Source organism: Dermacentor albipictus, chromosome 1 (genome assembly GCF_038994185.2).
Source record: "Dermacentor albipictus isolate Rhodes 1998 colony chromosome 1, USDA_Dalb.pri_finalv2, whole genome shotgun sequence".
Classification (NCBI taxonomy): domain Eukaryota; kingdom Metazoa; phylum Arthropoda; class Arachnida; order Ixodida; family Ixodidae; genus Dermacentor; species Dermacentor albipictus.
In genome coordinates this window covers 273,669,084-273,694,377 of record NC_091821.1, presented here as the reverse complement: position 1 = coordinate 273,694,377, position 25,294 = coordinate 273,669,084, and the positions used below count along the sequence as shown (strand labels likewise).

Here is a 25,294-nt window from a genome sequence, read left to right as displayed (position 1 = left end):
GAAAAGGGGAATTATAATGCCATAGATGAAGAGGTAAACTTATTACTGCCCGTATCGCTGGAATACAGCAGCCAGTACAGCATAGAAAAATTATGGACTCTGTTCAGAGACAAAATCCTGCCTTTGGTCGCTAAATACATTCTCTCAAGAGTGGTATCATCTAGACGTAGAATGGATAAACCATGGATTAACAAAGAACTGCGTCTGTCACTAAGAAAGAAGGCCGGAGTATACAAGGCATTCAAGATAGCACAAAGTCAGCACCTATAAGACAAGCTTAGAAGTCCAACTAAAAACTTTAGACAAGAATTAAAGGCAACAAAAAGAACATACTTATCGTCGCTAGCTGATAAAATAAGATCTAAACCTAAGGAGTTATGGCGATATGTCAAAAGTAACAGAAAAGACAGTGTTGGCGTTCCGGCTCTCCGGCATGAAAGTGATATGTTAACTCATGACACACAAAAAAGCTGATTGCTTTAACGAATATTTTCACTCCGTCTTCACAGCATGTCGTCATACTCCCATACCTGAATTACACGAACAGTTACCTCAAATGCGTGACATCGTTTTAAATGAGGCTGCAATTAGGGCTCTGTTGTGCAACATTAATCCTCATTCTGCTCATGGTCCGGATGGTATATCAAATCACGTCTTGAAGCGCTGTTCCCACAATATTGCTCCTATCTTGGTTAATTATTCACCAAGTCAATAAATTCTCAAAAATTACCTAGTGACTGGAAAATGGACAATGTAACTCCTATATTTAAAAGTGGTCATCGTGATTTGGCAAGCAATTACAGACCGGTGTCTTTGACATCTGTTTGTTGTAAAACACGAGAACATGTTTTTTACTCCGGTCTTATTAAGCATCTCCATCACCATGATTTTTTCATCCCGACCCAGCATGAATTTCGCATGGGATTATCCTGTACCACTCAACTTACTGAACGCGAAAAAAGGGGTTACCCAAGGGGCCTGATTTTTATTAGTCATATCATAAGAAGCCAACACACTGAATTCATACATGACGTTGCACTCGGCTTTAACTATAGTACACAGATAGATGCTATTTTTATTGATTTTCGAAAGGCGTTTGATGTACTCCTGCATGACTTACTTTTGCACAAACTGTCATTTCTTGGCCTCCCCGATTAACTTTACGGTTGGCTTAAAGATTATTTGTATAAACGGCAGCAAAAGGTGGTTCTGAAGGGTGCGACGTCGAGAACGGTCAATGTTTTATCAGGTGTGCCTCAAGGGTCGGTCCTTCTGCCGTAGCTGTTCCTCATATTTATCAATGATTTAAGTGGAAGCTGTGTTTCAAATATCAGACTTTATGCAGATGATTGCGTTGTGTACCATTCTGTGTCATGTGCCGAACATAAGAGTGTGTTGCAGTTTGGTGACGAAAAAAATTGTTCCTGGTGTGCTAAATGGAAAATGAATTGGAACGTAGCAAAGTGTTATGTTAAATTTACGAACAAAAAGAAAAAGGTGTCTGGTTCATACTTTCTAAATAATGTTTTAGTGCAATGCGTTGACGAAGTCAAATACCTGGGCGTCACTTTAACTGCAGCATTAGACTGGACATCCCACATTGACACAACAAGCGCTAAAGCGTGCCGCCTTTTGCACCTTTTCCAGAGGAACTTCAAGTATGCGCCAAAACCTTTGAAGGAAGCTTTGTATCTTACAAATATTAAGCCGGTGTTAGAATACGCTTGCGCAGCATGGGACCCCTTCACAAAAGTTCTTTAAGATAAGTTAGAGCGTGTTCAGAAAAGGGCTGCAAGATTCGTCACGGGCATCTACGGCTACAAAATTAGAGGTTCGCAAATCAGGGAAAATCTAGGGTGGAAGTTGCTGTCCACACGCTGAAAAATAATCAGGTTAGAGCTTTTACACAACATTAACAGCGGTAACACAGGAATCGATAAGAACATATATTTAAAACCACCTCATTATTAAAACCACCTGATTGTCGCCTTAGAGAGGCGACAATTCCAAGAAAATGAGATCCTACCTAAGTCGCATTAATGTATTTAAGTTTTCATTCTTTCCGCAACCAATTGCAGAACGGAATTTGCTCCCGGATGAGGCAGTGTCTGCACCCAATTTTTGATCCGCCATAGAGAACGTTACATGAATCTGTTTTCGACAATATTTCCAGTGTTCCGTTTTATGTCTTGTGTAACAAATTTTATAATAGAATGTTGTTAGTATTGGATGTGTTGTCTTTCTCTATTAATTACGATGATTGTACTTTTAATACCATAGCTGATATGATGCCGTTTTTCGCGAAGTTCAATCTTTGACCTTTATGTTTGTCGTTGACCCGCTACGATAATGCCCAACTCAGGCGCTGTAGGTATTTGTAATAAAATAAATAAATAAATAAATAAATAAATAAATAAATAAATAAATAAATAAATAAATAAAATGCGTACACGCGTCACTTTGACGCGGTGAGTTTTCGCGGTTCTGTGAAGTCGCGTGACAGGCAGGTGAAGCGGATGCAGCCCGAAAACTTTTGACGAATAGCCGAGGGCTAATGGTGAAAAGGCGTCGAATCAAAAATAACAGTTTTTTTTTTTCGGTCCAATGATGCATAATCAGTGTGTACACGTCATATCCGATGGTGGAGCCATCGCGGATTTCCTGACGTCGCGTGATAAACAGGCGAAGTGGGGGTGTACCAAAAAAATTTTTGACCGATCGCGGAGGGCTGATTACAGAATTGGAATAAAAAAGTTTGGGATAGCTTTACGTTGTGGCGCCCCAGGTTACATTTGTCGCCTTCTGCGCGACTACGCCGGGATTCGCGGACGCCGTAGTTATCCGCGGGGCGGCTTCCGCGAACATTTAGTGCTGAAAATAATAACGAATTTGAGAACGCGTTCTTACATGTTCTACATAGCCAACTTTTAGTCCGCACTAGAACGCGTTCTGAAATTCGTTATTGTTTTCAGCATTATATGTTCGTGGAAGCCACCCCCGATCAGCACACCCAGTCGCGGTGTATATCATCGCGGTATACCGTTGCCTAAGTCATTTCGACCGAGTATTGTGCTCTAGCGTTGGAAGTTCATAATGGACTTCGCAAGCTAGACTGTAAGGCCAGTGCCCGCTACTTTGCCGGCTTTTCTGAAAATAAATCTCAGCATTATCACTGCACTGCAAGAACGCACAGGCGATGAACGGCAGCACACTTTGCGCACACCGCGACCTATGGCCATCCCGTCTGCAGTGCACGAGAACGAACGCGTGTGCTGGTCGCCGCGTGGTAGGAACCGCTTTGCTTTGTCGAACTCGTTTCGGGCGGCCGCGCACCGCCGAGCTCGATGTGACGTGAAGAGGCCGAGTCACGCGCTTAGGTGCACCGACTGCGGCCCGAGGTGTGTAGGCGAAGCTCCACGGAGTTCTGCGGTGCCGTAGGCGTGCGCGCGTTCTTCGCTCGAGCCACTCTTGCACGGCATCCGCCAAGCTTCCCTGATTCCCTCGAGCACACCGATATCTGCGCTAAGCAGGGTTCGTGCCTCAAGAGGGAGCTCGGGCCCAACTCCAACGCGACCTATTCAAGCACACTTAAAGCGCAGAAACGCTTTTCTGAGATAACCCCTGGACCGATTTTAATAAAATGGGTTGCATTAGAGGGAGAAAGTTCAATTGCAGTGACTGTTGGAAGCAGAATCTCGATTTAGGGCCTGAATTTTGGTGAAAGAATTGTCAAAATATTCGAAAGGCTGAAAAAAATAGAAGCACGGAGTTTACAGATTAATAACTCTGCATCAAGAAGAGATATCGCGGTTCCATGAACGGCATCCGTTGAACACTTAAAAGCCGACAAATCCGATATGTCCATTTATATGTTACGTGAATTCGTTACGTTGTGTACAAGTAGTCTGGAAAAGCTCTATTTTCATATTACTAATTTTTTTGAGATTCACGTAGAGCATATCAATCCGTCCGCTTTAGATGTTCTATTGGAATTCACAGAATTGTGATATCATTTCTTCATTGCTGAGTTACAGAGTTCTAAATTTGATAATGTCGTTTTCTGAAAATTTGCGTTTTTTGCTAATTTTTAATAATAAAATTGACAACCTAACACAAAAATTCGTAACGAACTGTCACTAGACTTTAAGTTCTTCTTTAAAATACAAGGAACCTTGTCAAATTTGGTGCAGTGGATGCCGAGAAAGAGGAAGCTTTAGCTCAGGTGTCCCTATCTAAATACATATAGAATGAGAATTCGTTTTTCTCGGCGACCACTGCACCAAACTTGACGGAGTTTCTTGTATGTAAAAGAAAAACTTAAAATCTAGTGACTGCTGGCTTCGAATTATCGTTTTAGATCGTCATTTTCCTATTGAAAATTGCAGAAATTGCAGATTTGGAAAAAAACGAAATTATCAGGTTTACAACTCTCTAACTCAGCAATGAAAGAATGATATCACAATTCTGTGAATTGTATCTAATAGTACCTCTAAAGCGCACAAAATTAATATGTTACACATGAATGCCAGAAAATTCAGCAATATCAAAATACAGCTTTTGCAGAATCCTTGTACACAACGCAACGAATTCGCGTAAGATGTAAATTGACATGTCAAATTTGTCCACTTTGAATATCTAATGGATGCCGTTTACAGAACGGCGATATCTGTTCTTGATGCAGAGCTATTCATTTGTAAACTTCGGGCTTCTATCTTTTCGAACGTTCGAATTTTTGAAAATTGTTTCTACAAAATTCAGGCCCTAGATCGAAATTACGCTTTCATCAGTGACTAGAATAGAACGTTCTGTCTCTAATGCAACAAATGTCATTAAAATTGGCCCAGGGGCTATCTCATAAAAGCGTTTCTGCGTTTTACATGTATTTCAATAGGCCGCGTCGGAGTTGGGCTAAAGCTTCCTCCTAATCACTCACAGCAGCCGCGTCTTTCCCATCCTTCCACATGGCTGTTTAACGTACGTGCCACAAGTGCATCGTGCGCTGTCAAAAGCAGGATCACTGCACAGCTGTCACTGACGTGCAAGTCGTTTATAGTACTTATTCTGAAGCACAGCCGTTTCAGTCTGTGATGACGTTAGCATGAATCCACCGAAGACGGCAAGTGTATTCCCAGATCGTCCTTCGTCCGCGACGTGGTACACGGTGTACGGCGTTGCATCCGCGCTCGTTTTGCGCTTTTTACTTCTTCCAGTCCCACCTGGCCACAACAACAGCCGGAAGAGCAAGGTCTTTATACCACAGCGGAACAAAACACGCGAGACTAACTCAATCCTGCACACACGACGCCTTTGTGCGGTACGAGACCTACGGGGCAGCACACGCATGACACACACCACCATAACAAAACCGTCATTGTGCCCCGATAACGTGGCCGCTACAGCGGGAAAATACCACGTGACTTCTTCCACACTTTTCTCTTAGCGCGCGGAAAGGTAGGGCCTCTCATCAGTTTTCTCCTTCCTGCGTGCTCTTTCCCGTAGGCTCTTTCCTTCTCGAATTTCACTCTCCCGCGAGCCGTTTGGGTATGCACACGGCACGCTCTTCCCGGGCGGCGCGGCAGAATCAACGCGTGCGCTTGTTGCTTCGGTTGTTTGAAGAGTTATTGTCTCGCGACACTGTGGCGACCATGTCAAGGTTCCCACAGGTTGTTCGGAGGAGTACCTTATTTTTTTTTTCTCAAAAAGTCTGAGAGATAAACTAGCCAGAGCGCTCTGAAAATGGGTGTCAAGAAATGCCGCGTACTCCTCCTGCTTGCTTTGAGCGTCTGCGGCGCCCAGCGAAGTACGACATCGTCCCCGCATTTATTATTCGTGGTTAAAAGAAAGAAAACAAAAAGAAACTTTATTAATGGGAACAAGAAGATATTTAACAGTATATTCTGGCAGCTAAGCACCGTTTATTCAGTGCTCGTGAAGAGCGCTAGCTCCAAACTCGCCGCGCAGTGTACAACTGATGGGCATACGTAAAGACCGAACAGTATACGTGGGTTATCACAATCGAATAGACCAGTGTGGTTGACGCGGCGTGGTAACTTGCTCACTGATGTTATATGGAGCGCGCTTGCACCCGCCGTCACTATACCTCAAATAATGATTACTGTTGCTTGATGGACGCCATAATTATGATATTCGGTTCATTTTTGTGCGTGCACGGGACACCATTCTTGTTAATTATTTAGTAAGTGAATGTTTACTGCAGTTTATACTGCCTATATACCTACGAATCCTACTTCGTGTAGTTGTCTACTATTTTGCTATCGCTATCAATGCTTCGCCTTTCGGACCAAACTGCGACTTTTCATTTATTTATTTATTTATTTATTTAAACATACCTTACAGGCCTCAAAGTTAGGCATTGAGTAAGCGGCCAGTACATAGAAAATACATATAATGTATATGACATATATAAGACCGTAGCAGTTTACAAACTACAAACGTAAGTGCAGCCGAGGGGAAAAAGAATCTTAGTTCACGATGCACTAGGAGAAAAGAAAAGAAAACGTAATATAATAACAAGGAATGAATCACACAGATTGTTTTCAATGAAGTCGTGTAATTAACGAGACCAGAGTGTTGAACAGTATTAAAGATGAAAAAAAAAATGAAAAAAATCTTCCCTAATTCTCCAGTAATGCATGTCGTTTGTAAGGCAAATAACAGGGCGAAATCGTGATGTATCGCTGCAGTATATCGCTATGTGTCCTTTGAAAATTATGACACCTTGTTGTCGGTTTGCCGTTGGGAATGTATAACCGTCCTCGAGGACCAAGCGCCAACAGACGAGGTTCTTTTGCAGTATAACCGATGGCGCAGTTGCGTGTCGCGCGTTGTCATTGCCTAGCTCTATGTTTCCACTCCTGTTTACGATTCTGAACGGAAATATATCGCGCGCACGTTTCCGTAGCGATAGAGAAATAATAAAAAAAAAAGAGGCTGGGACAGGTTGGGGTGCGTTCAGTGCTGCAGCGTTTGCCGCGGGACAGCAGTGTGGCCCGCCTCGCAAGCATGTGCTTTGTTGTACGCCCACCGATATTTGGATGGGCCATGTTTACGCTGTGCATGAACTCTTTGTTCGACGGGGGCTGTGCGGCTGATGGGGCTATTTGCACGCAGGCATCTGATGGAGAACGAGATACACACGGTGCATCGGGGCGCCTTCGCCGACCTCACGTCCATGGAGAGGCTGTGAGTATATGGAGCCTTTACGAGCGTCCCCGCGGTCGCCTCTCACGGGACGGCGTCATTGAATCGTGCGGCGATGCCTTTCCGCGCGAGGTGCTCGCCGCCGCACGTACGCGTCCCCTGCACCGCAGCAGCGCCCATCCGCCGGCGCACCCGAAACAGGACCTCGCCGTTGCAGCTTACGTCAAAAGACTCGGCACAATCCACGCGGCAGCTGGCCCTGAAATAAAGCGCAATAGTTTGTCGTAAGCAATTGCATTATTGAACATTATTGCCTATTTCTTGCCGCTATCGCGGTAATGACCCTGGTAGCAGGAGCAATTAATCTATGCGGAAAAAGAAAACAACAACTAGGAAGCCGAGAGGGAAAGCGGGACAGTTATCATCTTTGCCAACACGTGCGCCCTGTTGTCAGAATAAACGCCGCATGCAACAGCCGCGTCACATCAGGGAGGAACTTTGCGCCGATCCTAACTCTTGCATGCGTAAACGCGTGAACGACAATTAAAATTTGGAGTCCGATATATCGGAGCACAGACACGCTAGAAAAATTCTTCCAACTGATACTGTGTAGACACAGTGCCTCCCAGTGCCTAATTTTAAGAAAACCATGCAGCTTAATTTTGAACACCCTGTACATACACATGCACGACGAATCGAAAGGGTTCTAGCTGGAATTCAGTATCCACCATAATGCGAAGTACCCCGCAACGACGTTCTTTATTATTACGGTACTAATGACTGCTAAGCGTTTCCGATTGTACTTCTGTCCGTTTTCAACGCCTGGTTGGCCTTTACGAACAGATGACTGTGCGATTTACTCGGCAAAGTAGTCTTAGTCGAAGAAACGGTGCGACATTGTCCGGGAAAAATTTGCGGTGTAGCCCACTCGAGGCTGGGTGCGTTTGCCCGAACACATTTACCTGAGGAGAAATGTACAACCGTGTAAACTGAAGGACTAACGTCGTGCATAATTGTACCATATTGTGGCGGCGTCACGGCTCATGCTACAGCCGCGCACACGGCGAAGTCGAAGATTATTTACTGGCATATATAGACCGTGTCGCTGAGGCAGTTGTATATTGCATGAGGCGGCAGGCTTCTGCCTCATGAGGCTTCTTCCGTGACCGGCCCGCAGTTTGATCTCATCTCACGAAGCAACTTCCTTGCCTCCAGTTCATGCTATATATGGGACAGCGTCTATTACGTATAGAGGATTTCCACTGATTATTGGGCGGCGCTGAAGCTTAATACGTTCGCCTTTTACAGGAACTACGGCAAGTGTTGAAGCGTGAGCTCGCCTCTCACAGGGCGAGCTCACGCACAACTCAACATAGGCAGCACTGGAAGGCTACTGACTTACAAATTTTATCTCCCTGTACCTTGTCTAGGCTAAATACTGCACTTTCGGAACTCGTGCCTCTTGCCTTGCTTTAGCCCCCACCGCTTAATTTCACGCTCGTGTGCGCAGTCGTCAGCTGGACCTTCGTTTCCTGACTGCCCCTACCATGACAGCGCATGATTTTACAAACACATTTTGTATGGTGCCCAGTCCGGCTGCCGCGGAAGAACGTAAACATCAGCTGTGCTAACCCTAAAATGATTCGCACTACAATACATATAAAAATTATTTATGCTGGGCCGTTTAATAGGTTTAATTCCACTGCTTTAATCACGATATCCTTGAAAAAAAAAACTGTCAACGTATGGTATTCGCGGAAAGTCTGTCCAGCTGATAATGTCTTGTTTGCAAGCTCGTCGCCAATGTGTATGTTTAGATGGCTATAAATTATGGGCGCTATAACGTAAAATTATTCAAAACTTTTCTATTCCAATTCTGCAATCAGCCCACCACGATTGGTCAAAAACTTTTTTGGACTATCTCCACTTCACCTGTCTGTCACGCGACGTCAGGAAAATCGCGATAGCTTCCGATCTGATATGACGCGTGCACACTGATTATGCATAATTGGACCGAACAAAACAAACATAATTATTTCTTATTCGACGCCTTTTTTGCCATTAGCCCTCGGCTATTGGTCAAAAGTTTTCGGGCTGCCCACTTCACCTGCCTCTCACGCGACGTCACAAAACCAAAAAAAAAAAACTTACCGCGTCAAAGTGACACGTACGAGTTAAAGATGCATTAATATGCCGAACAAAATTGAATTTTCTTCTGAATAGCCGCAGGCTGCCCCGTTCCGAAAGGATTAAAAGATCACTGCCGCCGATAGCCCCGGCACTGGCTACTCGCCTCTGCCGGAGAGCATGGGTTTATTTGCGTGTAATAAAACGTTTTGCGTGGCCGTGTAACGTTTTCGAAAACTTTCGGCACGTTTACGACCTCGTTCTGCCAACTCTTCTTTGCTGAGGATCCGTTCTAGCTCCATTCTTACGCTTCCGTTGCATGCCGCTGCTATTTTCGACCAGCCACCGCAAGCTAAGTAAGGGAAAATGGACCAATCGTAGACGCCGTATGCACCACCCTCTCTGTCCGGTTATCGATTTTCAATGCAGTGGATCGGCCCCATCTTTTCCCTCTCCACTTGAGCTTGCGTCTCGCCTGTTGTCAGCCAATTATATAAGACAAGCCGCTCAGCGTAGGCAATGTTATTCGTTTTTCAAGCAAACAGAACTGACCTCCAATGAGCGAGGAAAGCGTTTGATTGGTCTGCTCAAAGAACCGTGCGGGTGACTGCCCGTGTTAGGAACGGCCTGCAGCTATTTCAGCCCGCTGTAGGTGCGTCGATCAATCCGGGGTGGCGGCGCCCTTCGGAGAACGAGCGAGGACGACGACGCTAACCGACTATGCGCCGCCTTGGCAAAAGGGTGCTTTGCGGTACGGGGACCTCAGGATTCGTCACAGTCTGCCGACACACGAGGCGACCAAGGAGAAAGGTAGCTCTGGAATGTAGAGGCGCCGAATGAGTTCGGCGGGCCAACTATTGTTACCCAACTCCCCAATGCGGACCTGATCTGCTACGTGTGGGGGAGTTGCCGCGGGAACGTCGTCGTAGGCTCCTTCCCACGCGCCGACCAAGACGCAAGACACGTCTTGCGACACCCGGGCGCGCTACCCGGCACGGCTCAGAGTTCTACGAAGCCCCTCTGACGTCGGCTCCGGACCATTGCACGTGTGTGTGTGTGTGTGTGTACCTGTATGTGAGCCCTCCTCCTCCAAAAGGGCGGGTCATCTTCAATGACGTCGAACTATGACGTCGAGCGGAGTGCTTATAAGCAGCGATTGTCGGCTGCTAGAGTGTGCTCGTCGTCGTGCTCTGTGCTCGAAATGTACTCGTGAGCTGTGTGCTCGTTTGCTGTATGCTTTGTCTTGCGGGCTCCATTTGGGAGTCACGCTAGACTGTCGATGTATGTCTTGTTTAAACTGTAAATAATGTAAATAAATCCTGCTCGCCTAAGTCCCGACGAAGAGTCAAGTCTCTCCCTTCAACTACGGCCGCCAAATCTAATACCCGATGCTTGAGTCGGCGGTTATGCAAGTTTGACGTCAGGAGATTGGAATAAAAAGATATTGGACTAGTTTTACGTTATAGGGCACCAGTACTTGAAGTGCACCGGTCTGAGAGACCGCTTATATGTACTACTGTGCATCCTCCCACGTGCACTCGATGCCCACTCTCTTCTTCCTCTTTCTATTCCACTTTTCCCTTACCCCCGGTGTAGGGTAGCGAACCGGACTTGAACCGCTCATCAGCAGTTCTTAGCCGCCACCGCCGTCCTTAACCGCAAAGAACAATAATACGTATACACGGAATACCGACATATGGAATACGCCTCGTTTTCGCACGAAATACAAGACACAAGGGCTTCAATGTACAGTTCAGTATATGCTGGGAAAAAGAAGACGACAAGCGATAGGCTCGCTTCCGAACGTCCGTCTGTGATTTTAAGTCTTTTTTAGCAAGTGTAGTGCTCATTTTTACTCTTGGTGCCTCTCTCTCACCGAACGCCGGTCTGGGGGTCACCGTCCTGCGAGAGAAGCACAGCAAGCGGCTCCCGAAGCGCACCAGACCGAAGCAGCGCGGTGAGCCTCCGCCGTCGGCCGCCCTGCGTGATGCTCTGATGGCATCCATCGCAAGAAATCAGCAATCAGGTCAGCATGTTGCTTCTGTAGACCACAGAGAAGATGAGCAAGCAAGGTAAAGGCTACGTGAAGATGAGATCGACACAAGCGAATCTACAGGAGACAACGAAGAGATGGACCAGACAGCCTTCACTGTTGTCTCTTACAAAAAGAAAAGAGCCTCAGGTGCTCCTGTTATATTCAAGCCAACTCAGCCTGACAGCAGCTTACGGAAAGGAAATCCAAATCTTCTGGCTTCTGTGGTCGTGACAACAGCCCAAGAAAAAATGCTCAGCCACCGTCTCAACAAGGATGGCAGCCTCATGGTGACAGTGTCTACGCTTCCTGCAGCCAATCGCCTCCTCACAGTGACAGATCTATCGGGTATTCCTGTAGAAGCTCGAGTTCCATACTCCTGCTCTGCCACGTACGGGAGGATACAGGACGTTCCTGTTGAGTACTCGGATGACGACCTAGTATTTGAGCGAACAAGGAGTTAGATCTGCTAAAAGGCAATAAGTTTTGTACGTCCCTAACGAAGACGGCGTAGTAACGGAAACCCGAAGACGCTCGGTCATCCTGGAATTCTCTAAGGACGCCCCTTTACCAAACCGAGTGTCGCTTGGATTCTGCAGTTATCCCGTGACGGAATACATGGGGCCTGCTACTCAATGTTTCAGATGTCAAAGACATGGACATATAGCGAAATATTGCAAAGGCCTCATCCGCTGCAAGATATGCGCTGGTGCGCATACTGTAAAGAACGGCGGGTTGCACAACAAGATTGTCACCTTGCCACCCGATTACGACAAGGGGTGCAAGACGCGCACCTCCCGCTCTCCGCCGCTGCAGCTGCGAGGCGTTCAAAGAAGCGACCTTTGCGCTGGAATCCGCCGCCTTCCTCCAGCCCGCTTCGACATTGTGACAAGACGAGTTTGGTGTGGGGACAATGATTCCAGAGTTCCTCAACGTGGAGCTGATCCGACACGCCTGAAGAAGCTACCGCGGGAACGTCTTATTTTTGCGCTCTCACGGTTCCGCATGTTGCAAAACAACGAGCGTCCCTCGAGCGGCGTCGATTTTCCGGAACGGCACCACCTTCAACGCCGTCGCTTGGGCTTCGGAATGTGTGTGCCTTTGTGTCTGTAAACTGGTCTTCAGAGCAGCTACGAGTTGGTGGTGTGTAAACGAACAGCCGCCGCGTCGTAGGACCAGCGGATCGAGTGTATAAAAACTGTGGTTGTGCGATTGTTGGACACACTTCTCTTGAGCAGTCATGTTAGACTGGTTCACTTCTCTCATGCAGTCCTGTTGGACTAATACTATTTTTCTCAAACAGTCATGTTAGACTGAGTTAATTTTCTGTAAATAAACCCCTTTTTCCTCGTTCTCGATGAGAAGCAGTTCTTCACTTCATCAACGATCTCAGCGTAAATAAGTTGGACGACGGCATGGGCCAGCTACCTTCGAATTCATGCCGTACTCCATTCTTGGCAAAGGACCACGGACGAAGGGATTGAGCCCCCAATCCTGACAACTGGCTGACAGCGGTGAGATGGACTTTGCGACATGGTGCTGTATCTGTGGTGAGTGCTTGGTTTTTGCTTTGACTCTCTAGGCTTCATTTTGTGGTTGTTCTGTTTAGAACAGTAGGGAAGCTAGATTGTTGTGTGTTAGCTAGGTTGTGTTTTCCTAGCTAGATTTAGAGAGCAGAATCAAGGCAGTAAAGCAGCAGTCATGGAGTTAAGGACACTGCTGAGAGACGAGTTGTTGATTGTTGGTGAGGAACTGGGCCTAGATGTACGCAAGGAAATGCTCAAATCGGAATTATTGGAGCTAATTTCCAATCAGGCCAGTGAGCAAGATATTGAAATGGGATTGGAACTTCTCAAAAAGAGAGAGAAACGGGAAAAAGAAAGAGAAGAACGAGACAGAGAAAAACGAGAGAGAGAGGAACGCGATAAAGATCGCGAGATAACAAAAATGCAACTTGAACTTGAAAACAGACGTTTGGAGTTGTCTCAAGGAAGTGAAGGAGCTCTGGGTCGATCAAGTGAGGCAGAATCGTACCGCATGGACAGGCTATTAAAGCCATATGAGGTCGGGACCGACATAGGCTTGTTCCTAAGCAATTTTGAAAGGACTTGCGAAAAGATGAACTTCGGTCCGAGTACATGGCCACAGCGGTTGCTGTCTATGTTGCCGTGTGAGGCGGCGGAAGTAATCGCCAGATTGAGTGTGCAGGATGCATATGATTATGCGAAAGTTAAGGCTAGTCTCCTGAAGAAATACCGCCTTTCAGCCGAAGCTTTTCGGCAAAGGTTTAGGAGCACAGGCAAGAAAGATAGCGAGGGCTATCCGGAGTTTGCATATAGCTTAAAGGCCAACCTAGTCGAGTGGCTTAAAAGCGCGGAAGCGTACGACAGCAGAGACATGATCATTGAATGCATGTGTCTAGAGCAGTTTTACAAAACCATTCCCCAAGCTGTGAAACTGTGGGTGCAAGATAGAGGTAATGTAAACACTGTGGAAAGGGCGGCTGAATTAGCCGAAGAGTACGCAACCCGTAGAAAGTTGAACGCCGAGGAGGGAAACTGGGACGGTCGAAATGGACCGCGGAAGCCATTTCCGTTCAAAAAGGGTGCGCAAGCTAGACGATCCGAGCCTGTAGACATGGCGGAAAAGCCCGCAGAAAAGAGCGAGGAGAAAGTTAACGGAGAAACCGCACAAAAAGAACAGAAAAGAAAATTCGAATCTGTCAGACCAATTCGCTGTTACAAATGCCACAAACTGGGACATATAGCTGTAAACTGCGAGAAGCCAAGCGTAGTTTTTTCCTACGTGGAGGAAAAGGATGAGAATATGGAACTTTTAAGTCCATATCTCCACGACCTGCAAGTTAATGGAAAACCATGCCGAGTGCTAAGAGACAGTGCCGCCACGCTGGACATTGTCCATCCGTCTTACGTGATGGTAGAGGACTTCACCGGAGAAGTAGCATGGATAAAACAGGTTGTAGAAGAACACAGCGTGTGTCTGCCCATGGCCAAAGTCAAAATCAGTGGACCATTCGGGGAGCTAGAGACTGAGGCTGCAGTTTCCAAATTTTTGTCACTGCAGTATCCCTACATCTTTTCGAATCGTTCGAATCAGTTACTGCGTGACAGAGGGCTCAAACTGGGAGAGGGCATAGTACAGGCATTGACCAGAGGCCAAGCTCGTAAGATCGCGGCGCTTTCGGCTGAAAATGCTCAAGCTCCTCCAGCTGAAGCAGAAAAGGGGATGGCTTCAATACCCGAATCCGAGCTAGGCCCGACGGACAAAAGAACAGTTGAGGAGAGCCTGCCAGTTGACCAGCTCAATGAGAGCGTAGCACTAGAGTGTCAGAGTTCTAGCCTGCAGGAAGAGCATGCAGACGCGCTCCCAAGCGAGACAGGGTCGTTATTATCACCGGCCTCAAAGAACTTTGATCAACTCTTACGCGTGGATAGAGAGTCACTGGCAGCTGAGCAAAAGAATGATGAGAGCTTAGCTAAATTACGGGACACAGCTAAAGAAGGCATTGCTAGGCGCAACGTAACGATACATGAGAAAGGAGGATTGTTGTATCGGCATTACAGAGATCGAAAGGGTAGGATTTTAGATCAGTTAGTCATACCTACTAAGTATAGGGAGGACCTTTTGAGTCTTTGTCATGGAAATGGGTGGTCCGGCCACCTAGGCATAAACAAATCAAAGGAAAGATTGCTTATGGAATACTACTGGCCTGGCTGTTTCAAAGATGTAGAAAACTTTGTAAGATCATGCGACGCCTGCCAGCGTTCTGGTAAACCAGGAGAGACTTGGAAAGCTCCACTGAAGGTAGTGCCCTTAATAACAGAGCCTTTCAGACGGCTTGTAATAGACACGGTAGGGCCTCTTCCAAAAACAAAATCAGGCTACAGGTACTTGTTTACCATGCTGTGTCCGGCTACCAAGTTTCCAGAAGCAATCCCTTTGAAAGAGCTCAGCTCCACTGAAGTAGTAGACGCGCTTTTGACAGTGTTTGCACGAGTTGGGTTTCCAGCCGAAATTCAGGCAGATCAAGGGTCAGTATTCACGAGCGCACTGACTTCCACATTCTTGCAAAAGTGCGGGGTAAAGTTAATACACAGTTCTGTCTATCACCCTCAGTCAAACCGTGTAGAGAGGTGGCATTCGGTGTTTAAGCGAGTTTTGCGTGCGCTCTGTTACGAGCACAAGGAGGACTGGGAGAACTGTCTGCCGGCAACTTTGTTTGCTTTGCGAACGGTTCCACATGAAGCGACAGGGTTCTCACCAGCAGAACTAGTGTATGGGAGGACACTCCGTTCCCCACTGAGAATGTTAAGAGAGATGTGGGAGGAAAGAGGGGAGATCTAGTCCAACCGTGGTTGAATACGTACTAAATTTACTGGAACGGCTAAGCGCAACCCAAGAATTAGTCGGAAAGAACATGGCACTAGCTCAAAAGAACGCCAAATTCTATTACGACAGGAATGCGAGGCTTCGTACGTTTAACGCCGGAGACCAGGTAATGATCCTCAAACCTTCAAGAAAGAACAAGCTTGAAGTTCACTGGGACGGGCCCGTTAAAGTGTTGCACAAACTTTCAGAAACTAACTATGCTTTGAGAATGCCCGGTCGCAGGAAGGAAGTGAGGATATATCACTGTAATTTGATGAAGCCGTATGTAGAGCGGAGCGGAGTCGTTAACTATACTGTCAAAGAGCCGGATGGCATTGGTACCAAGTTTAAGGAGGATAGGGCAACCTCCAACTCTGAAATCGGCCTAGAAGAAGTAGTAGAACACTCGGTAAGCTCGCATGCTCTAAGACCCGAGCAGCTAGATGAGCTAAAAGGGGTGTTAGGGGAATATCTCGACAGATTCAGCGATCGGCCGGGTAGAACCGAACTGATAACGCATGAAATTGAGCTGACCTCTGCCGAACCAGTAAGATCAAAACCTTACAGGGTGTCTCCAAGACAGAGAGAGATTATGGAGGCAGAGATACAGCGCATGCTAGAGTTGGGAGTTATTGAGCCCGCTGAGAGTGACTACACGTCGCCGCTAATACTCGTAGAAACCCCTAACAAGGACCCTCGTCCGTGTGTTGACTACAGGAAGCTAAATGCGATCACTAGGGATCAGCTGTACCCGATACCCAACATTGAGGAACGAATTGAAAGAGTTAGCGCTGCTAAATACATTTCAACTATAGATCTCGTGCGGGGGTACTGGCATGTTCCCCTTTCCGAAAGTGCCAGCCGCTATGCCGCATTCATCTCGCCTGTAGGCACTTTTCGCCCTCTCGCACTCAGCTTCGGGCTGAAGAACGCGCCGTTTAGCTTCTCTAAGTTAATGGATATTGTCCTAAAGGACTTGCAGGAGTTCGCCTTACCTTATCTTGATGATGTGGCCATTTTTTCGGACAGCTGGGAACAACACGTATCGCACCTCAAACAGGTGTTCTCACGGTTGAGGGAAGCCGGCTTAACGATGAAAGCGGAAAAGTGTAGGTTTGGTTGTTCGCAGGTTACTTATCTGGGCCATGTTGTTGGTCAGGGCATGAGACGGCCGGCTGAGCTGAAAATAGCTACGATTGGAGATTTTTCTCAGCCGCGCACGAAAACGGACGTTCGTTCATTTTTGGGACTTGTGGGGTACTATCAACGGTACATTCCGAATTACTCACAATTGGCAAGTCCATTAACAGACGCCCTCCGAAAGGGAGCACCGAGTAACGTACACTGGGATAAGGACAAAGAGAACGCTTTTCAAAGTTTGAAAACGCTATTGGTTTCTCGCCCTGTGCTTCGCGCGCCAGACTACACAAAGGAATTCATAGTTCAATGCGACGCAAGCGACAGAGGTATGGGCGTGGTACTTAGTCAAGTCGGCGACGATAACGAGGAGCATCCTATCCTCTACGCCAGCCGTAAACTAAATGTAAGAGAGGAAGCCTACAGCGCTTCAGAGAAGGAATGCGCTTGTTTGGTTTGGGCCGCCCAGAAGTTGTCGTGTTATTTGTACGGAGCGAAGTTCATCTTCGAGACCGACCACTGTCCTCTGACGTGGCTCAATCAAATGTCACACAAAAACGGCCGCTTGCTCCGATGGAGCCTCACTCTCCAAGAGTACAACTTCTCCGTTAGATATAAGAAGGGAAAGTTGCATAGCAATGCGGATGGTTTGAGCAGGCTAATTTGAATTCTGCGTTTGAGGGTCCCGCCTAAATTTTAGGGTTACTAGTGTTAAATTTATTAAGCGAAGAAGATCCCCTCTCATTTAGCAGGATTCCCTCCATGATTGCTGAATTTGTCAGCAGGAATTTGCTTCAGAAATTGGCATAGTGAAATGCAGCATTTTTTTTGTTTCTGCACTTATGTTGTTGTTGTTTTTTTTGAAGCCTAGCGAGTCTAAAGTGAGAGCCAATGCACGTAATCTCGGCGCAGAGCCGTGTTGTGGGGTTCATTTTGCAGTTGCCTGTCCTTGTTGGATGTTTTGGGGCCGTGACATCAATGCACAAGTGGTCGCTGCGAGCCAAGACATCAATCCCCCCCTGACCAGCAGCCGTTCTCTTCCTGCCTAGCGGTTGTCAGCGCTAGACAGTCGAGACTTTTGGGGCCATGGAGGCGCTGTAAAGAACGGCGGGTTGCACAACAAGATTGTCACCTTGCCACCCGATTACGACAAGGGGTGCAAGACGCGCACCTCCCGCTCTCCGCCGCTGCAGCTGCGAGGCGTTCAAAGAAGCGACCTTTGCGCTGGAATCCGCCGCCTTCCTCCAGCCCGCTTCGACATTGTGACAAGACGAGTTTGGTGTGGGGACAATGATTCCAGAGTTCCTCAACGTGGAGCTGATCCGACACGCCTGAAGAAGCTACCGCGGGAACGTCTTATTTTTGCGCTCTCACGGTTCCGCATGTTGCAAAACAACGAGCGTCCCTCGAGCGGCGTCGATTTTCCGGAACGGCACCACCTTCAACGCCGTCGCTTGGGCTTCGGAATGTGTGTGCCTTTGTGTCTGTAAACTGGTCTTCAGAGCAGCTACGAGTTGGTGGTGTGTAAACGAACAGCCGCCGCGTCGTAGGACCAGCGGATCGAGTGTATAAAAACTGTGGTTGTGCGATTGTTGGACACACTTCTCTTGAGCAGTCATGTTAGACTGGTTCACTTCTCTCATGCAGTCCTGTTGGACTAATACTATTTTTCTCAAACAGTCATGTTAGACTGAGTTAATTTTCTGTAAATAAACCCCTTTTTCCTCGTTCTCGATGAGAAGCAGTTCTTCACTTCATCAACGATCTCAGCGTAAATAAGTTGGACGACGGCATGGGCCAGCTACCTTCGAATTCATGCCGTACTCCATTCTTGGCAAAGGACCACGGACGAAGGGATTGAGCCCCCAATCCTGACAATACGCATACGGACTGTACGTCACGTTCCCAGCCTCGGTGTGCAAGCTGTGGAGCTGAGCATGCTGCATCATACGGGGGGTACCCTAAAAAGAAATCAGCCACTCTTGCACGGATGATGGAGCAAATCCAGGGAAAAGTGCGCAAACGACGAGAACCACCACCGAATCCGGATGTGATATATACATCTACAAATCAAAAGAAACACGACACGGTGCAGCGTAGCGACACGGCTTTGGAAAAGTCCTTCGCCTGAGTCGTGAGAGAAAACCAGTTAAGGCCTTCAACTACCTTCATTTCATGAGACATGGGTGCAATGTGTCACGTAAGGTGCTCTCAGACTTGTTAACGGTCTCCACAAAGCAAGCGATGGTGGCTGCAGTGCGTCCGATGCCTCAGCGATTCATAACTGAAGGCGACACTGTAAGAAGTCCCCTTAGTGAATCGCCTTTCAACGTTTGTCGGGATGGGCCTCGATTACCAAGAAGGCGCCGTGCAACAACCGGCGTGAGTGTAGCGCAGGAATAGCTTGCTCGCGTGCACCAACAGTATACCTGACGAAGCAAGCATCCAAATGACACCGTGCGGGTTAGCGTTCTGCGATTATCGATGACACGTTGGCGATCGCGCTGCGCAGTCCACGTGCAGCGTTATCATTGTGTCGCACGTGAGCATCCATGCAAATTTTTTACGCTTTCTGAGAGTGTTACTGGTTCACTCTTGGGTATATTGTGAAAGGCTCTCGGGTGCGTCTGAAGACAGCACTTTTGGTTTACGTCTCCGCATTCACTCTGCTTTCTCTTTATCCTTTCTTTCTTTGTTAAGCGTATATCGTCTTTGTTGCCTTCGCAGGCGCCTGAACAACAACAAGCTCAGGAGCCTGCCGGACACGCTCTTCGTGACAATGGTCAACCTACAGCGTCTGTAAGTTGAGCAAATCATCTTTATTAGTCTTTGTGTTATGGAAGGGTTCGTATGTGACGCATCTTTTCGCGGGCACTCATAGACGCATGCTGAAGAGTGCGTATGTTTCCTCTGCAACATGCTTTGTCTGCGGGCTGTTGCAGGGACGCTCTCCCGTCAACAGCGATGTGCGCTCTGAGGTCTCGCGGACAGGTGGCGTCGCCTGTTCCGGTATAGCGCTCACTTCCGCACGTCTCACGGCGGCGTTCCCTCAAAGGGCACCGAAGAGGAACATATTAGTGAATTTCAGCCACTTGAGAACCAGCCAGCACGACAGCCAGTGAAGTGGCACAATATATATATATATATATATATATATATATATATATATACCAGAAGAAAAGCAGTTCTGGGTCCGCGTAAAATACTCACAGTGAAGTAGACGCGCGTATGAAGCGGTTTATTGACGTTTCGGCCGGGGTCCGGCCGGCCTTCATCAGAAATCCGGCCATCAGGTCCGGCCATCTGATGAAGGCCGGACCCCTGCCGAAACGTCAATAAACCGCTTCATACGCGCGTCTACTTCACTGTGAGTATATATATATATATATATATATATATATATATATCCGAGGACACCCAAGTGCTTTTGACGAGTTTTGAGTGCAAGAGCATTAATGTCCAGCCGAGCGCCGCCGAGCGGTCGTTCGAGATACGGACGCCTCGCGGGCAAGCGGGCGCTTGGCCGACGCTTCCCTTAGATAGCGCAAGGCCTGTGCACTTCGATCCGTGACGTCACGCTACCTTTCCCGGCTGACATAGAATCTGATGGGGACGCTCCCGAGTAAGCCGCGGTGATTTTGACGGCAGCGCTTTCGTCACGCAGGTCTTGACAACAGAAATCTCAGTCCAAGTAGCATGACGTCATAAAGCAGAGTGCACATCTAGGAGGCGTTGGTAAAGCGCAGTAGGTAGGACACTCGGCTTTTGAGCTTGGGGTCGTAGGTTGAAAAAACACTATCGCCAACGTTTTTCCTTTCGAATTTTTTTATACATTAATTTCGTTATAGTGATTACAGAGGCGAAGTTATAACGTAGCCGAGAGCTTGCGCGGACAGGCTATGCGCGGATAACACAGGCTTTCGAAAGCGAAGGTGACGTGGCGTCGCGGCCATGCCCTTTCCCCTCGCACAACAGGTGGCGCGCTAGCGCAGCAGCAGGTGTTCCCTGTCGCCCGCTATTCTCTGTCGAGGCGCGCGCGTGATTTGGCGTCGGAGCCAATGGGAATTCATCGGCCGTTTTTCGCTTGTGCAGATGAGAGACACTGTCTTTTTCACTCAATGGGACATTTGATGCTTTCGCATCGAAAATAATAAAATAATAAACCCGAGCTAGATGTTTCGCGCTAGGTCCTCGTGACTTGATCAGATTTGGAAAGCGTGTGCTTGAAATTAGTTCAGTTTATTGACAAACAATGATTACATTGCATTCTAAAGGGGCCAAACAAGGGACCAATTTTTGAAAAACTTTCTTCAACAGAAAAGGCCGAAACCTGTGGAAGTAACCTACGTCGTTTCTCGGCATATATACAGCGTGTTCCAGCTAAGTTTAGCAACATTTAAAAATATGCCGAAACACACTAGGCCGCTATTTTGTAGCGATGCCTTATGCCTTATTCTATGCTATTCTTATAATCCACCACACACGGCCGCCTGATCGCGTTCATAGTGTGGGCAGACCGTCGCTCTGACCAGTGGCCAAGCGCGAAAAGCCTGAAAAAGCATAGAATCGGAAAAGGCACCGCTACAAAATACCGGCCAGGAGGATGCGACCGATTGCATATTGTGGGTTTATTGTATATAGAACAAATCACACTACCTTTTGTATTCTGCCCAATTGCATAATTAGTCAATAATAATTTACCAACTTCGCAAGTACTACCTTTAGGTGAAAACATCAAATAAGAAAGTTGTAAAGCGCTGTAGGAAAAAAATTCATTCAGTAGCTTCTGACTTTCTACTTCTTCTGTAATAATGAACTTCTGCGGGCTGAAGGAAACCCGCGAAACGTAAAAAAAAAAAGAAAGAAAAAGACGCCCGTGTGATCTGCCCGCTTGCGCGCCGCGATTGCAGCGCTCCCAAGCGTACCGCGTGTAAAACGAACAGCGCTGCTTTTCGCTATCACGCAGCGTTGCGATGGAAACTCGCCAGTGGCGCTAATCGCGCTGTGAATCGCTGCCCTGTCACTCTGCGAGTGGCAGCACAGCTGCAGGCTTAATGCGCCGCTGGCTGCATACGTTTGAGAGCACTGCAATCGCGGTGCGTCAACGATGATCATGTCACGGGTTTCGCTTTCTGTTTTTTTTTTTCATATTTATACATAGGGTGCACGATTACGTAACAGGTAGAAAGTTCGAAGCTGCCGAATTAGATGTTTTCTAAAGCCCTCTGCAATTTTCCCATTGGAAGTTTTGCCCTGAAGCTGGTACTTGCGAAGTTGGTTAAATGACCTTGACTAATTATGCAATTTTAAGTAGAATAAAGAAGGAAATGTGACTACCTCCATACTATGGCCATTATCTACATCGTTCTTTTTTTACATCGTCGGAGACGCACCGCGTTAGATATAATTGAGACTCATTTATTCGGCACATAACAGAAATAAGTAATGCGAGCTCCTAAAAGCCCAAATGCTTGTATGTATGTAAGGCCAAAACAATGAAACGTCCCTTTCCTTCGACCGCTTCTTAACCTTACGTGAGGCCTCCTTACAGTGAAGGACCGATGGAGGAAGCAAGCGTACTCTGAAAGCTCCCTTCGCCCGTCCTCACGTAAGGAACGGTTGCCACGCGGCTGGATTCGAGAGTATTTCTTAAAAACTTTACGCCAATACCATTATTTTATAAAAGTATGTGGTATCGTCGCACAGTTTTTAAATTGAAGTGCAATTATTGAGACGCGTCGACGCTGTCTTCTAGTTCTGCTTACTGAACGTAAAAAGGTACCAGATTATAGCGCAAAATTTGGTGAGATCCAGACACGCTGGCACGCCGGTGTCGTGCAACGCCTAGCAACGCCACTCATGTTGAACGCGCGACTGAAACGAACATGCCTGTCAAGACGTACTGCGCTCGCGCTTCTCCGCAGGTGGGCGACAGCGCGCATGCGCAAGCAAACGTCGCTAAGCAGTGGGGAGCTGTGTAAGGACGCATGAAGGTAGCTTGGTAGCTACCTTACGCTGAGGAAGCACCACGGAAGCCTTCACTGAGGGCCCCTCAGTAAGGAAGCTTTCAAAGTGACATAAGGTGGCCTCACGGCAATGAAGGCTTGCTTACTGAGGTAACGAAGATTTCATTGTTTGAGCCTAAGAGTGGAAATGCAAGTTTCAAGTGTGGTTTGTATACCGGGAACGTTGTTGGTATGCGCCAAGTAAGTTCAGCCATGCGCCGCGATTGTGGCGGCATGCAGAGCCAGGTGCGAGGCCTTGCAGCGCCGCTGCAGTCACTATCGTCCGAATATTTCTCGTCACCCCTTAAGCGAAAGGCAACACGGTCCGATTCGGTGTCCGATCTGGCGTCCGACGCGCCGGAGCGGCAGCCGCAGTCGAGGTGTTTTGCTGTGCCGAAGCGCCAGATCGGACGCCCGGCATGCATGCGACAAACCGGGCACGTTTTCATCGTCCGACGCGTCCGGCAACCGCACCGTCGTTTCGCCGCAGCCAATCACAGCACGACTGCCATGTGACGTTCTCTGACGTCCTCTCCACAGTAAGCGGCGATTGGAAGATTGGTGGAAGAAAAATAGGGAAACTACAAACAACGGAGGTGCGTGCAAGAGCCAAGTTCACAATAGGGGTTCAGAAACGTTATGAAAATTTATCCTGTTTTTTTTTTCTTTCCTCTTTTTTTTATAACGTATGTAGGACATTAGGCAATATGATAAAAAGAGCTTGGTGGCGCAACCCACCACCCCATTCAAAAGGGGATTTGTCCCATCGCAGCACTAAATTTATGATGCCGCTGTCGTCAGTCAAAGACGCATGCGGCCTCCCCGAACGCTGATTGTCATGCAAGTCTTCGCGGCCTTTTGCGAACTTGCAACACCACCACCTCACTCTTCTCAAAGCGAGACACCTTTCCCCATACGTTGGCTGCATTTCCCTGTCAATTTCGATGGGCGTTCGTACCTTGCTCCTGAGAAAATGAATCACACTTCGTTGTTCGCACGCCGTCGACGTGTGAAGCACAAGCGCCATTTTCAACAACTGACAGCAGCGCCGTGCCGCGGAGCTACCGGCAGATAAGGCCGGGCCGTTGCAAGAAAAGTCTACTTACCGCTGGGAATGGATATCTTTAATTGGCATTTACAGCCGTAATTTGGCTAAAACAAATAGGGGCAAAGACTCTAATTCGTCCGCGTAGCTGTGGAATCTTCGTGGATATTTCCCAAGATATTCACGTATGCCTCCTGTACTTCTTGATTACGCAATGCCTCTATGGCTGCTGGTATCTCTAGTGAATCCAATGCCTTTTCATAATCTATGAAAGCTATATAGAGAGGTCGGTTGCACTTTGCAGATTTCTCAATTACATCATTGATGACATGAATGTGATCTATTGTAGAATATCCCTTCCTGAAGTCAGCCTGTTCTCTTGGTTGATTGAAGTCAAGTGTTGCGCTAATTCTATTGCAAATTGTCTTGGTGAATATTTTATACAATACTGAAAACAACATAATTGGCCTATAGGTCTTCAGTTCTTTAATGTCCCCCTTCTTATGGATTAGTATAATGTTGGTATTCTTCAACATCTCTGGTACACTTGAAGTTATGAGGCATTGCGCATAAAGGACCGCAAGCTTTTGAAGCATATTTCTTTCGTTTTTGATTAAATCGACTTATTCCATGTTCTCCTGCCGCTTTTCCACGGGACATGTCTTGCAACGCCCGTCTTACCTTATCGCTAAGTATAAAAGGAGCCTCTGTATCCTGTTCATTACTACTTTGAATGGAAGTAGCGTGGCTGCTCTGGGTACTGTACAGGTCAGTATAGAACTGTTCTGCTGCTTTTACTATATCATCGAAATTGCTGATGACAGTACCCTGCTTACCTTTCACTGCGTACATCTTGCCTTGTCCTATGCCGCTGAACTATATTACTCGTAATCCGAAATTGTCAAAGGCTGTCATATTAAGCGACTACCGTGGTCGGCTGTGTATCGCCAACGCGAACTCACCTCTCTTGCATGAATTATTTGTAATGGCCCTTCAAATCACATCTTAAGGAAGAACACTGATGTTTCAGTGGATATTATGAAACACCGTGGATGCAGCACATCTCATTAGTTGGACACTACAGTGAAACGCTCGAGCACTTGCTGTTCGAATGTTAAACTTTCCACAGTTGTCACTGTGTGCTGCTGAGCAAGTTCCGGCTACTTAATCTTGCTCAAACTACGCTCAATGACTTCATGGTTGAAAAAGGCCGTGCTTCAACCAGATGTGAGGTTCACAGAGGTGTGCTTGAATTAATAACCACGGGACTCTACTGGCGTCTGTAACGTTCGCACTCTGCGCTTGGTTGTGTGATGTGTCGTGGTGTGCCTTTTTGCGCCCTCGTTTTCCTTTACACATGTTCTCTTTCCATTTTTCTTCCCTCCTCTTCACGTGGGT

At 47.3% G+C, this 25,294-nt stretch overlaps 1 protein-coding gene across 1 annotated transcript in view; it reads left to right on the top strand.

Moving 5' to 3' along the window:
- The window catches only part of sli (slit guidance ligand), a 379,301-nt gene that overhangs the window by 127,740 nt on the left and 226,267 nt on the right, over positions 1-25,294 (top strand). Inside the window, exons 3-4 of the mRNA XM_065440604.1 lie at positions 7,132-7,203; positions 19,574-19,645. Coding sequence (XP_065296676.1) covers positions 7,132-7,203; positions 19,574-19,645 — 144 coding nt within the window. The remainder of the gene's footprint in view (positions 1-7,131; positions 7,204-19,573; positions 19,646-25,294) is intronic.